Raw genomic sequence first — 14,524 nt, forward strand, 5'->3', positions numbered from 1 at the left:
CGAAAGTAGAGCAAGTGAAGGTATTTGTTTCTGTCTAGGGTTGCCCTAAGACAGTTGTTCATACATTTCAACTTTGAAAAGGGGTGCTACCATTCACAACCTCTTCCAAAAATAGCAAGATGCATTTTAAAAGCAATGTTGACATTTGGAAAGCTTGTCAGCAACTTGTCCGTTATTTGTGCAAAGACAATTTCAGCCAGAGATTACCTGCTTGCCTGCATACATAGAGAAAAGTAATAAAAATGCATCTGTGAATGCCTGTTCGAGATCTGATGGCTAGGTGTCTATTAATGCCCTTGTTCTAGAGGCCACTTCACCACTGGACCTATCCACACAAAAACTAAACTTTTCATTTAAGTGTGGTGTATGTTGCTCTCTTTCTCTCTGCTCTTCTCAATGATAAGCTTGTCCATTACAGAATAGAAGGGCTGTGTGCAGAAATTGTCACTGGCACTCAAATGTGTGTCATTAATATCCATGCCAACTTTTTATTTAAAAAAAGGATTCTCAGTTGTTTACATTGTGTAGTCTCTTGGTAGTTGGATGGTAGGAGTCCTTTTGCCATTATTTTGTTCATGTTTGTTTTTACTATACAAAAGTATTCACAATGTCATGGGATGGACTCAGTTACTAGCGATTTAGAACAGCTGGAGGAGAAGCAACCATTGTTTAGTTTTCCAAAGGGCCATGCCCTGGGCTAAGACGGGGATAAGGTTTCCAAGCAGCAATATTTGGGGTGGGGGCAAGACCTGGATTGAGACTTTGGTGGGAAGAAGAAGTTAAATGCAGAACATGAGAAAGAGAAATAGGAGTGGGGGTCTAGTATGCCAAAGTAAAATTGGGCAGGGCAGGGGAGGGAGCTAGGCTTGAATGATTTTAAGGGAGATGCCTAGATAGAGATTTGGAGGGAAGAAGGATACAGAAAGAAAGAGTTAAGGGGAGCTACGCTGATGGGGGATATCTGTCTATCTGTAGATATACATCTACAGAGAAGGCAGCACATTGGCATGATAGCATGGCTGGCATTAGGACAGTAAGCACACTCAGCTGTCATTGATTTCTGTCTTCATGAAACAAGCACCTCATAAAAAAAAATATCAAAAAGCTCTGCCCTTTCATCTTAGGTCTGGACAAATCTGTCATGGTTGGTTTCTTATTTTTCCAATCTTACGTTCAGTTCTCTATATTTCCAGTTTGCAGTTTTTAAAAAGTTCTCGTGAGAATTTACTATCTTTTTAGTGCCTGCAGTGACACATGTTTATATGCACCTTTGCCTAATATACCCATTTTAGCAAAGCAGTTTTCCCTAATACAATGCATTTTTGTATGTGACCCTCACTACTGCAGTATATGACTTTTTTTTTAAAGTGCACTTTACCCAAGTATATGTGTTTTTGTACATATTACTTGGCTGGAGAACTGCATTGCAAAAGTTAGAGAACTGTGAATTTTGGAGGAGGACTGTGTTTTGGTTCATGTATTGATTTGAGGAGTTTGATTTATGTAAGTTTTAAAATGTGAACTGAATCTAATTTCTCTTACATTTGTACCTCATCTCATATTCATACACAGACAGCCTGAGATTTATTCATTTTGTCTTTTTATCTCTAAGTCCAACAAAGAATCTCCTTGTCTTCTAACTTGTTCACAGAGGTAAAGAATCGCATGTCTCCTCTCTGACAGACTATGCTGGAAACTGTAACTAGGCAGTGAATAGCAGTTTCATGTGTATAGATCTTTGATTATGGGAAATATATGATGTAAATATTTATAGATCTGTCGGGGGGGCTGTGATTATGAGATGCCCAGGGCCCACTAAGACTTTAACGTGTCCCTGATCATATATGATGGTTATCTTACCAACATGGCTACAGGAATGAGCTATTGATGAATAAAACTGAAAGGGAGCTGAAAGAAAAAGAGGAAGGGAGAACTGGGTAAGTTCAAAAGAGGAAGTGGTACAGTCAAGGATTCAGAGAGAGAGAAGCAGCATAGGGCAGACTAGTGGTGCAAAGCCTTCTGGGAGGAGATTTTGGGGTTAGCACTCTTCCATCTACTCATGGAGCTTCTTTAACTACTAACCTCAAAATTTGGGATCCCCTCCAAACCAGTGCCAAAGTTTTGCAGTCATTTTGCAGTGGAAACCCAATGTTTGACAGTGCTCCCAAGCTGTGTAATTGTTACTCAAACTGGGGGCAGGGGGCCATAACTATCACCCCCCAACCCAACATTGTCCAATTCACTCCAAACATGGGGTTTTTGCTGCAAAACCTTGGAACTGGTTTGGAGTGAATCAGGCAGTGTTGGGTGTTAACTATGAACCCTGGCTTAATGTATCAATTTCTCAGGGGAGGGGGCACTGCAAAACACAGGGTTTTCACTGCAAAACAACTGCAAAACTGTGACACTGGTTTGGAGCAGATGCCAAATTTCAGGGTTCGTAGTTAATAAAGCTCACTCAGGTTACAGCCTTGGCAGGAGTTATTTCCATACATTCCCAGCATGCCTTGCTCATCTCAGTTGCTAAGCACAAGAATTGAGCCATCTAAATGTTTCTACTCTGGAATTATATGTCATTAGCTTTTTAAATTCTAATGCCAGCCAAACATTATTCATAGTTTGGAGCTTCTAGGCAGCTCATATTGCTTGCCCAACAGATTAGTGAAAATGATTAGAAATCTTGAGTGTTTAGATAATCATGTGGATGGTCTTTTGTTGTGGTCATTTGCTTAACAGCAGTCCCAAACCGTTTCTTTCAGCAGAGAATAATGGTGTTGTAATGGATGCCGAACAAGCATTAGACAAAGGAAAGCCTTTGCTCCAAAGAGTCTTTTCTCTTTCCAGATTAAAAATGTGGAAGATAACGTAAAGGGAAGCAGAAACAGGAGGGGGGGGGGGCGCGGAGTGAGGCTGAATGTAAAACTTGAAGCATATTAACTGGGTAGAAAGAATTTGAAGGTGTAGCTCTAGGTAGGATATGTTGAAAGCCGGGACCTTCAAAGTGGCTTTCTCTGAAATGTTCCACATGCAGATAGGCAGAGCTTTATAGTCTCAATATGTGAATGAGATGGTGGGGAGTTGGATATGTTAGGCACTGGAGATGTTTTTGAACAAGCCAGGCCAGTACAAAAGGTTTGGGTTCTACTTGAACCAAAATGGAACCAGATTGTTGGTGGTTAAAACCAAAAATGTGACAACACCTTTTAAATTGATTGCCGGGGTAAGGCTGAGAGCAGGTGAGAAGCATCCAGTTTGGAAGAATTCCCTCAGGGATGACAGAGGAGTTGTCTATGGTTATTTAAATAGGGGAGGGCTAGAACTAGATAAATGGCAAGTAAAAGGTGACATGATGGAGATATATACAAGTAAACATGGTGTACAGAAAGTGCACAGGGAGATGGAATAATTCTAGAACTTGGGGCCATTTAAGGAAGCTGAAAGTTGTACGATTCAGCACACATGGAAGTATTTCTTCACACAGTGCATAGTTACACTATGGAATTCACCCCCACAAGATGTAGTGATGCCAGGCAGTTTGGATGGTTTTAAAAGAGGGTTCAACAAAGTAATGGTCCTGTTCTACCTGATGTCAGAGAGAGTATTCTCTTGGATATCAGGCATCACACGTGGGGAGAGCACTTTTACTCCTGAGGGTCCTGCTTTCAGGCTTCCCACAGGCATTTGGTTAGCCACTCTGAGGAGAGGATGCTGATCTAGATAGACCTTTGACCTGATCAGAAGAGTTCTTCTTAGATTCTTAGGATTTTTTTTTGCCTTGGGAGACTTCTGACTTAATATGGCAATTATATGGGTGTTAAGATTTGAAGAGAACAATGCTACTGATTTTTCCTTTGTGTTCTTTGAAAGGTATGGTTTCTAATCCTTAAAGATAGTGGAATCTTTGAAGAATGTGGCTATATCTGTAGACATTATTCATGAGACTGTTGTTTTGGTACTCTAATTTACCTGATAGGAAGCGTGTAAGCAAGCCAATATTGTTCGGTTTATCAACCCATAGGATGGGTTAATATAACCTCATGCCAGTCATAGTCCGAGCAGTTCCATTGAAATCAATGGACTTCTCCTGCTAAGATCCATTAATCTTAATGTGTCTACTTAGACTATGTCTAGCATTGGATATCGCCAGTAGAGAGGACAAGAGAGGAAAAGGACACATTCCTGTGCACACAAAAGTCCATTGTATCAGTGGAGCTGCAGCATTGGATACAGCCCAATTGTTTAGAAGGAGACGTCCCTAACTGCTTGAAAACATTATCTGAACTTGAAAGTCTGTTTTATTTGATGTTTTTCTATTGCTGTTATATTGCTCTGTACCTTTAAATTGAATTACTCCAATTCAGTCTCCCTGTAATGATTGCCACCTGGGAATGGTTACTTACTTTCATGCAACTTGTAGCAGTGGTTACATATCCTCATAACCGCTGCTCCTTCTGCATTTTTCTAATCTATGGGGTATGTACCTTTGTCCTTCTTATTGTAGTTATAGCATATGGATTGTAATGTGTGAAGTTCATATAGCTTTCATGTACACAGATCATTGTTTCATATTTGAATTCTTTTGTAGTTGTGCTGAAGAAGATTCCAGTGGAACAGACAGATTATCTGGGATCACTGTCCTATGTTGTTATTCACTTACTACTTTGGCACCATGAACGCCTAAATTTTTTTACCGCTTAGCCCACAGGATAGCATCTATTACTTGGTTTCAACCATACACTTATTATACTTTTATGGACTTTCAAAGATTGACAGATGTGTGTTCATTTGTTTTCAAATATAACAGAGAATTTACAAGTGTACACATTTTGTTTTTGTTGTACTAAATCATGTATATTATGCAATAAAAACTACAGTGCCATCTAGTATACTGGTCTTCATGTTGCTTGTGTTGTTTGTTGTGTTAAGTTTGCAACGCGGGTTTGTTGTTCTGTATTGGTGAAAACATTATCTGAACTGGATGGTGGCACCAGGAGAACTTTTTTTTTTTTAAAGAAACCTGTCTTGCATCTTTGTACAATAAGGGTCAGTGTTGGGAGACAATGAATTTATGAGACCCATCGACTGTAGGTAATCATTGATCCAAAGTTATATTCTTAATTCTGCTTTCATGTGCACCATTATAAATGGCAGCATGAAGTCTGGAATAACTGTCAATACAAAGACGCTGGAGAAACATTCGCGATTTCCCAGGAGAAACATTCACCTGTTTTCAGACTACACAGGCAAGTGAAAGTCATTATTAATCCCAGAGTGTGGCAAGCCATCAACTGAGTGTCTGTAATTAAACATATGACATTGCTGTGTTCCTTACAAGGGGCACTTCATTGTCTACAGAGAGTCCAAAAGGGATAATCAGTATGTTTCTGGAGAAATAGTAATAGTCGCCAGTATAAATATATCCCCACCACATAAGGACAAAAGGACTGCACATTTGTCAACCTACTCTTCTGATTGGAAAAGGGCAGTAGAAATAGATTGGATGACCTTTTAAAATTCACTTCCATTCCTAACATTCTGGGAAATAGTGTGTGCTATAATACCAAAATAGACACAGTATAACTTTCCAACAGCAGTATGTCTAGTGTGAGGAGTCTGACAATCAAATATACAATTTCTACACTTTAGGAACAAAAGGAATCTTCCCATGTAATTTAGAAACATGGAATCAAACATTAGGTGATTGGAAGCCCAAAGGAGGTTCACAATGTGGAACAAAGTGGTGGTACCTATCCTGGTTTGTTCGCCTATTTTATCATAGAATCCTTGAGCACACTGGATGGTGGGGGTAAAATGCCATGTCGAATAATTGTTTTGATTGGAAATGATTATTTTAATGACAGGAAGTATTCAGGTCTGATAGTTCTGGGTGATTATGTCGAAAAGGGATCAGTTTGAAGTCATAAAACCTCGAAATCTTTCATAAATTGGTGCGGCAAAGCATAAAGTTATTTTGGTATTAAACTTGGTGACCAAGTTTGGGCACCACACATGGTGTGCAAGGCATGCACCGAGACTCTACGTGGGTGGACCAATGGCAAGAGGAGTCTGAACTTTGGAATTCCCATGGTTTGGAGGGAGCTGACAAACCATGTCACTGACTGCTACTTCTGTGCTGTTGATGTGACTGGGATCAGCCTTAAGTATCCTGATCTTCAATCAGCACATCGTCCTGTAGCTCATTGTGATGAAATTCCAGTGCCTCTCTTTGGAGAACTTCCTGACATTAGTGACAAAGATGCCTCCAGTGTTGAAGGACATGAAGAAGAAGAAGTGGTTCTTGAAGATGATGCTCCACATCCATTTTCCCAAAAGGAGTTGAATGATCTAGTTCGCGACCTCAGCTTGTCAAAGGACTCTGCCGCACTGTTGGCATCCAGATTGAAGGAAAAAAACCTCCTCTCTGACAGTGCTCGCATCAGCTTCTTCCACAACAGGCATCAAGAGTACCTCCGTTTTTTCTCGGAAGAGAAGGACTTGGTGTACTGTGCAGATATTGTGCAGCTTCTGCGCAAGCTTGGAGTGCCGCAGTACGAACCCAAAGATTGGAGACTGTTCATTGACAGCAGCAAGCAGTCACTGAAATGTGTTCTGCTAAACAATGGCAACCAGTTTGCCTCTATACCCCTGGCTCACTCGAGTACACTGAAGGAAAACTATGAAGCGGTGAAGTATGTGCTGGAAAAAATTGGTTATGATCAGCAGAAGTGGTTTATTTGTGTTGACCTGAAGATGGTGAACTTTTTGTTGGGACAACAGTCTGGCTTCACCAAGTACCCATGTTTTCTGTGCATGTGGGATAGTAGGGACCGTGCTCAGCATTACACGAAGAAGGACTGGCCTGTGCGGGAGGAATTGGTGCCTTGCAGAAAAAGGAACGTCATCAACGATCCTCTGGTGGACAGAGACAGAATACTCTTCCCAGCGCTGCACATCAAGCTCGGCTTAATCAAGCAGTTCACCAAGGCTCTGGACAAGAATGGTGACTGCTTCACTTACTTGTGCCAGGCTTTTCCAGGATTGACCATGGAGAAGTTGAAAGCTGGCGTCTTTGACGGTCCTCAGATCCGTCAGCTCATCAGAGATCCAGAGTTCGGAAACTCAATGAACGAAGTGGAACTGGAAGCGTGGAAGCATTGTTCTGGTAGTGAAGAACTTTCTTGGCAACAATAAGGCCAGAAACTACGCAGAACTTGTCAACAACATGCTGACTGCTTTCAGAAATCTGGGTTGCAACATGAGCGTTTCCTGAGAACCTGGGTTCAATGAGTGACGAGCAGGGGGAGAGATTCCATCAGGACATGAAAGAGATGGAGACCAGGTATCAGGGTCGCTGGGACGCAGTCATGATGGCTGACTACTGTTGGACTCTGAAGAGAGACCTCCCTGCCGCTAAGCATTCCTGGAGTTCCAAGAAACAGAAGTTCAAGCCCTGAAGTTTGAAAAATGGTGAAGCAACCTGCAATTTACGTGTACTTACCTTTATCAAATGGGACGCGGGTGGCACTGTGGGTAAAAGCCTCAGCACCTAGGGCTTGCCGATTGAAAGGTCGGCGGTTCGAATCCCCGCGGCGGGGTGCGCTCCCGTTGCTCGGTCCCAGCGCCTGCCAACCTAGCAGTTCGAAAGCACCCCCGGGTGCAAGTAGATAAATAGGGACCGCTTTCTAGCGGGAAGGTAAACGGCGTTTCCGTGTGCAGCTCTGGCTCGCCAGATGCAGCTTTGTCACGCTGGCTACGTGACCTGGAAGTGTCTCCGGACAGCGCTGGCCCCTGGCCTCTTAAGTGAGATGGGCGCACAACCCCAGAGTCTGGCAAGACTGGCCCGTACGGGCAGGGGTACCTTTACCTTTACCTTTACCTTTATCAATGTCCACCATTCAGTTTACAGTAATCAATGTTTCTATCAGGTAATCAATATATTTTGTTGGAAAAACATTTTTTTCTCTTAAAAACATATTTAGGATGATATGTGTTGACAAAAATCAATGCCACAAATGTAATGGATAAAAGTGATAATGCCACAAAAATGTAATCGATTTTGTCACAAGATCTGTTTTTTTTCAAATCAACATAACACAAAAACCTGACCTGATGGAGAGAAATGGATGCCATTTCCTGATTCAGCAGTGCAAAAATACCCTAAATCAGTTGTAGAAATCTAGACAACATTCAAAAAGTAAAAAATTGTTGCCCAGTGTAATCGACTGACTGGCCTTGCATTTAGCTAGTACATAAATTATATTAGAATGATATATGTTGACTGCATTTGTGTGTAACACTAATTTGGTCTATGTGAATAAGCCTTGGGCCACACAGCCATCTCAGGTGTTGCTCTGAGAAGTTGCTTCTGTTTTCCACTAGTCCATGGCTTCTTGTTATGTCCAAACAGGGACAGACTCTGGTTAGTTTTTGTATATTTTGTCCAAACATATGAACTTTAGATTGTGGTTTATGATCCTGGCTTGTTCAAATAAACCATAGTGAAGACATATCATAGTTTCCACTTCAGGCTTTAGACCTCTTCCTTGCAGCTGTACAAGAGAAAGGAGGGAGGGGAGAAGCCAGATAGCACACATAAAAGTTTAGCATTACATGAAGCAGGGCATTATGTCTAATTCAAGGAGTATTTTGCTCATGAAATCTAGGATCATAGTATCATAGAATTGTAGAGTTGGTAGAGACCACAAGGATCATCTTGTTCAACCCCCAGCAATGCAGGAATCTCTTGCCCAATGTGGGGGTTGAACCCACAATCCTGAGATTAAGAACGGATCTACGCTGGTTGTCTATAACGTTTAAAATGTGTTATTAAAATGTGACACTAGAGGGTGCTGTAGAGCAGCGAGCCTTCAGTAATGGAAAATTGCACTGAGAGTTATATAGCGTTATATTTAATGACGTTTTTACAGATCAATGTCGATCCAGCCTAAGAGTCTCATGCTCTACTGACTGAGCTACGTCCTATATAGTATATCTGCAGCTAGGTATCTTTAATCTAGCAGTCCCTACCCTGCTAAACAGTATACCAAGTGTAAAGCTCCTCTAATTAAAATCAGGGCTGAGCTAACACAGAGACGGCAGGGTTATTTTGCAAACATTTTGGTTGATCCTTGTGACAAACCCCATCTTCTGATGTAGCTCAACAGTGCCGCCTAGCATGTTTTGGGAGTTAATAGACATCCAGTGAAGCTGAACGTTGGAAGATTCAGGAGAGATAAAAGAAAGTACTTCCTCATGCAGTGCATAGTTAAATTATGGGACCAGTTTCCATAGGGGGACAGTCATGGCTACCAACTTGGATGACTTAAAGGTGAAAAGTCATGGAGGGGAAGGTGCTAACCATGATGGCTGTCCTCAGTTTGAGGCAGCAATGCTTCTGAATACCAGTTACTGGAAACCAGAAGAGGGGAGAGGGCTTTAGCGCTCAAAACCTGCTTGCTGGTTTCCCACAGACATCTGGTTGGCCATTGGCCCGATCCAGCAGCCTCTTTTTACATTCTTACACTATCCTCTTCAGTTGACCCTGAATGGATAACTTTCCCCTGTATTGTCCTTAAATGCACATTCTCCAGTTAAGCTCTTTTCTACAATAGTTCGGTAGTCTGAATTGGCCACACCTTTTGTAATGTAAATTCATAGTCATTAGGGAGGTGGAACTAGTGTGTTGGTAAATTTCTGGTTGGCTACATGGACCTCTCACATGGAATTTATTTTGCCATTGGATAACACATTGGTAGGACATCACAGGTATTCAGAGCTTCCTTTTTTAGCAGTCTCCCACTGCTCTTGGCTCCGCATTCATCTCAGGGCATACTGGGCATGCTGCATGGTGAGCAGGCCTTTCATTCTGTGGTCGCAAGGTGAACAAGTCACTTGAGTGCTACTTTGAGAGATATAGAAGCATCTTCCTTTGGAATGAATGGTCTAACCATGATGCTGCAGTGTGACAAAGCAGCATCCTTATGAGAGAAGAGAAGACTATCATGGCTTTTATGGATGGCTCTGCATCTCAGTAGGTTTGTACTGTTCATGGGCATATTTGGAGTGTGCAGAACTTTTTTTTTTTTAAGAGCAACATAGCAGGCAACACACTGAATATCTTCCTTTTTCAAGTATCTACTTGCACAATACATTGAGATTTAAAATATTCCAGCTGGAGAGGTTCCTTACCACAGATGTGGGAGGGAACTTAACCAGCTTTAGGAGACCTTAATTATCTAATTTAATAAGAGGGTAATTTATATTCTACAGTGAGTTAAGTTGTGATACTAATTACTTCTACAGTTCCAGTAAAAGATCAGCCTTAGGTAGCAAATGCCACAAAATCTACACTTAGGTTTTTCCAGTGTGGAAAGTTAATGAATAATGTACTCTAAAGTGTAGTTACTCTAGACTACAAATTTGTATATTTTGTTTATTGAATCAAAAAGGTAAGTATTTCATTCGCTACAAGTGTGAGTTAAGATGGAGGTGTTGCCTTCATTATGACTCTTCACTTGTATGATGCATCGAGGAATATTACAAGGCAAAAGCACTGCATTTGGCCAGCAGGGGCGATGGTTGGAGCAGGGTGTTTACCTGTTTCTGGGGATGAATTTCTACAACTAAACCCCTTGTGTGGAGGAGACACTGTTTCCCACTGTTTCCCCACTATCACTGTGTGTGACAAGGAACTAGAGATATATGCTGCATGTTCTGTCTTCCGAGTTACAATCTCACTGTTTTAGAATTTTAAAATGGCAGATGCTGACTTGCACCATATCTGTACAGCTCAGGACACCAATACCTCAAAGATTGCTTCTCACATGAAATAACCTGGACCATGCAATTGTCAGCTGATACTATTCTCTGTGCGCATCAAGTTCAGAGCTGATGCAAATGTGCAGTCAATAGAGACACAACCATTGATTGAAGGTGCATAGCCCTATATATACCAGAAGCACCTCGACCCCCATTGTTTAGCCCAGACTTGGAGGTCCAGCTCCAAGGGCCTTCTGGCAGTTCCCTTATTGTGAGAAGTGATGTTACCGGGAACCAGGCAGAAGGCCTTCTTGGTAGTTGTGCCCTCCTTGTGGAATGCCCTCCCATCAGATGTCTAAAGAGATAAACAATTACATTACTTTTTGCAGACATCTGAAGGCAGCCCTCTTTCAGGAAGCTTTTAATGTTTGATGTTTGGTTGTGTTCTTTTATATTCTGTTGGAAAGTGCCCAGAGTGGCTGGGGCAGGCCTGTCAGATGGGTAGAGAACATGAAATAAATTATTAGTATTAGTATTAGATACTGCATAAAAGCATTCTGTGCATGCCATCCCTGTGCCACCCATGCCTCCTCCCTGTTTTAACCACACCTCTGGCATATCTTCAGCGGATCAGCTCTGCCAGCAGTGTTTCACTTGCATATCTGTCATGGCAGTAGCAAATTTCACATACTTCTAGCACGGCAAGGGACGCAGGTGGCGCTGTGGGTTAAAGCCTCAGCGCCTAGGACTTGCCGATCGAAAGGTCGGCGGTTCGAATCCCTGCGGCGGGGTGCGCTCCCGCTGCTCGGTCCCAGCGCCTGCCAACCTAGCAGTTCGAAAGCACCTCCGGTGCAAGTAGATAAATAGGGACCGCTTACCAGCGGGAAGGTAAACGGCGTTTCCGTGTGCGGCTCTGGCTCGCCAGAGCAGCGATGTCACGCTGGCCACGTGACCCGGAAGTGTCTCCGGACAGCGCTGGCCCCTGGCCTCTTAAGTGAGATGGGCGCACAACCCCAGAGTCTGTCAAGACTGGCCCGTACGGGCAGGGGTACCTTTACCTTTACCTAGCACGGCAAGGCTTCCATCATATCCTATGGCACCTTATTCAGTGGTTCCCGAGCATATTTTTGTACCCTAAAACTCTTTTTCATTATTAACTTTATTTGATTGAGTATGATAAATAAAAAATGTTATCCCTTTGGTCAGATGAACCGTTACAAACAATGTACAGTGGTACCTCAGGTTACAAACATTTTGGGTTACAGACTCCGCTAACCCAGAAGTAGTACCTCGGGTTAAGAACTATACCTCAGGATGAGAATAGAAATCGCGCGGTGGTGGCACGGCGGCAACGGGTGGTCCCATTAGCTAAAGTCGTACCTCAGGTTAAGAACAATTTCAGGTTAAGAACAATTTCAGGTTAAGAACGGACCTCCGGAATGATTTACGTTCATAACCAGAGGTACCACTGTATAATCAAACTGAATATCATTTACTCTGTTATAGTGTAGCACACTAAAGTCAGAAAGGAGTTGCTTTTGTTTGCATTCTAGAATAGTAGCTTTATTGGTATGTAGTACCAAATAAAATAAAATCCTCTGAGCATGACTCCAGGGGGCTTACTTCTAAGTAGATCTGCATAGAACTGGGAATTCTAATCATGCTGAAGATTGAAGCCAGGCCCTCTTTATTCTGGACTAGTCAACTCAGGACACTTTTGCCTCTGGCTCCAATTGTCCTAATTCCTTCCACTACCTGCATGCGGCCCTCAACACATTACAGAGGGAATACAGCTCTCAACAGAAAAAATGAGGCCAGCCTTGCTTTGTATAAATAACCTGATTCACAATCACTAAGAAGATGTTGAATTGCCACTCTACACCTTAAACCACATCATTTAATATGGATAAGCCAACTGTTTAACTATTGTGTTAAGTAGTTGAAACTGCCTTTTATTTACCACTCTTCTAAAGCACATGGAAGAGTCCATTATTACAGCCTCCTATTGATTCTCGCCTTTCTTTTGGACTCAAGTGCTCCAATATGGATTGAAAATGCCGTCCATTGAACGTTCAGAAGAGTGAGAATACTTTAACCTTACTTTGACCAAGGTTTTTTTTAAACTGCAAAACAGTTGTTGAAGCATGTTAAATGATTACGTTAAGTGAGTTTGTGGAAACTTAACAGTCAGTTCAGTTACACATATTTGGAGAAAATGTCAAAGGCTTGATTAGGCTCCACAGCAAGAGTTAAAAACAGCATATGAAAACTATTCAGAAAAGAGTATATTCTGAAAGCTTGTTTGATTTCACTCTTGCCATGCTGAAATGTTCTTTAGAGAAAATGTCTGAGCTTTTCATTAGCATATTTTTTTCCAGGTGAAGAACAAGCATCTTGTTTAGTATTATCCTGGGGGAACTGATAATTTAAGATACTCTTTTCAATTAGTCACAGTAGTCCCCTTTGGGAATGTGCCTGACCAGTATCTCCTAAACAGTCCATGGACTGAAAATTGATGAAGGAACTAGAGGGAGGCTTTTATAAGGCCAGAATGCTACTCCTTATGATGAGCTCCTCTGTGATGGTACCTCTGAGGAATATGCTTAAGAGCAAGAGACTGACAGCAACTTTGTTTTTCCTCTCATGTGACATCAAAGCATGCCAAAATAGGTGGGATATTGGAACGGTATTGCTACCCTGCTACCCTGCTTCCATTTTTATATGAGGAATGGCTGTTCTGTGGCTCTGCAGAAGTTGCTGGGCTACAGCTCCCTTCTTCCCTAATTATTGGTCATGCTGGTGGGGACCAAACAACATAGGGCCACAGGTTGCCATCCCTGTTTTATACCCTGTTCTGGCTCCCTGGCAAATAGAGTTTAGTAAGGAGCAGGTGTGTTGGCAAATGCATACAGCATAGCACACTCTTAATAGTTCTAGGTTCCTTGTTATGGAAGCCATATTAACTTTCCACAAAACGGATGGCATAGTCAGATGTTGCTGCCTTTGCCTTCACCATGTATAGCCAGAGATCCACAATAAGAAAGAATGGTGTTAATAGAATTCTAGGTATACATTCTCTGAGTTAAGTGATAGTTCTAAGTGTCAATGTTTTTCTTTTGTAGGGAAGTTGATCAGGATTCTGATGGCCATATTAGCTTCAAAGACTTTGAATCGGCAATGAACTATGGACAGGATAATTTGTCAGCGCTTCCTCTCATCTAATGAAAGCGGCCAAAGAAAAATCTCCATAGCCAAGGTTTTCTAAAATCTACAAAACATCTTCCTTCAGAATCTTTTTTAAACAAACCAAGGTAGATATGCTGCCATGAACAAGCTGCCTTTTGAACCTTCTATGGAATGTATTGTGTCTTTAAACATATATTCTGTTTTTCCAATAAATTGTTTTTTGACTTCTGCTTCCTTTACATTCGCTGATATTCCTTTTCATGATTATTGTTAATATGAGCAAAGCCAGCAGATATAGCTGATTTGTTTGGAAGTGAAAAGGGGCAGTTTTTTATACTGTGAATGAATCCATCTATATAGAACAGGGGTGCACAACCTGCAGCCCTCCAGATGTTTCTGGACTACAACTCCCATCAGCTCTAGCCAGCCTAGCCAGTGATCAGTTATGATGTGAATTTTAGTCCAGAAACATCTGGAGGGCTGCAGTTTGTGCACCCCTGATATTGAATAACCACATGCAACTCAGGAAGGGGGTCTGTGGAATTATCTGTCTAGGTTTTTATTTATTATACATAAATGT

General features: G+C 41.8%; 1 protein-coding gene across 2 annotated transcripts in view; it reads left to right on the forward strand.

Annotated features, from left to right (window-relative positions):
• The window catches only part of EFCAB11 (EF-hand calcium binding domain 11), a 55,292-nt gene extending 41,109 nt beyond the window's left edge, over positions 1 to 14,183 (forward strand). The window contains exons 6-7 of one of the 2 annotated variants that reach the window (XM_083738639.1): positions 12,732 to 12,838; positions 13,881 to 14,183. In XM_083738639.1, coding sequence (XP_083594765.1) covers positions 12,732 to 12,810 — 79 coding nt within the window. In that variant the 3' untranslated portion in view covers positions 12,811 to 12,838; positions 13,881 to 14,183. The remainder of the gene's footprint in view (positions 1 to 12,731; positions 12,839 to 13,880) is intronic. The other variant, XM_083738638.1, reaches the window with a different exon arrangement.
• The last annotated feature ends 341 nt before the right edge of the window (positions 14,184 to 14,524 follow it).

Source organism: Podarcis gaigeae (assembly GCF_964106915.1).
Source record: "Podarcis gaigeae genome assembly, chromosome: 1".
Taxonomy (NCBI): Eukaryota; Metazoa; Chordata; class Lepidosauria; order Squamata; family Lacertidae; genus Podarcis; species Podarcis gaigeae.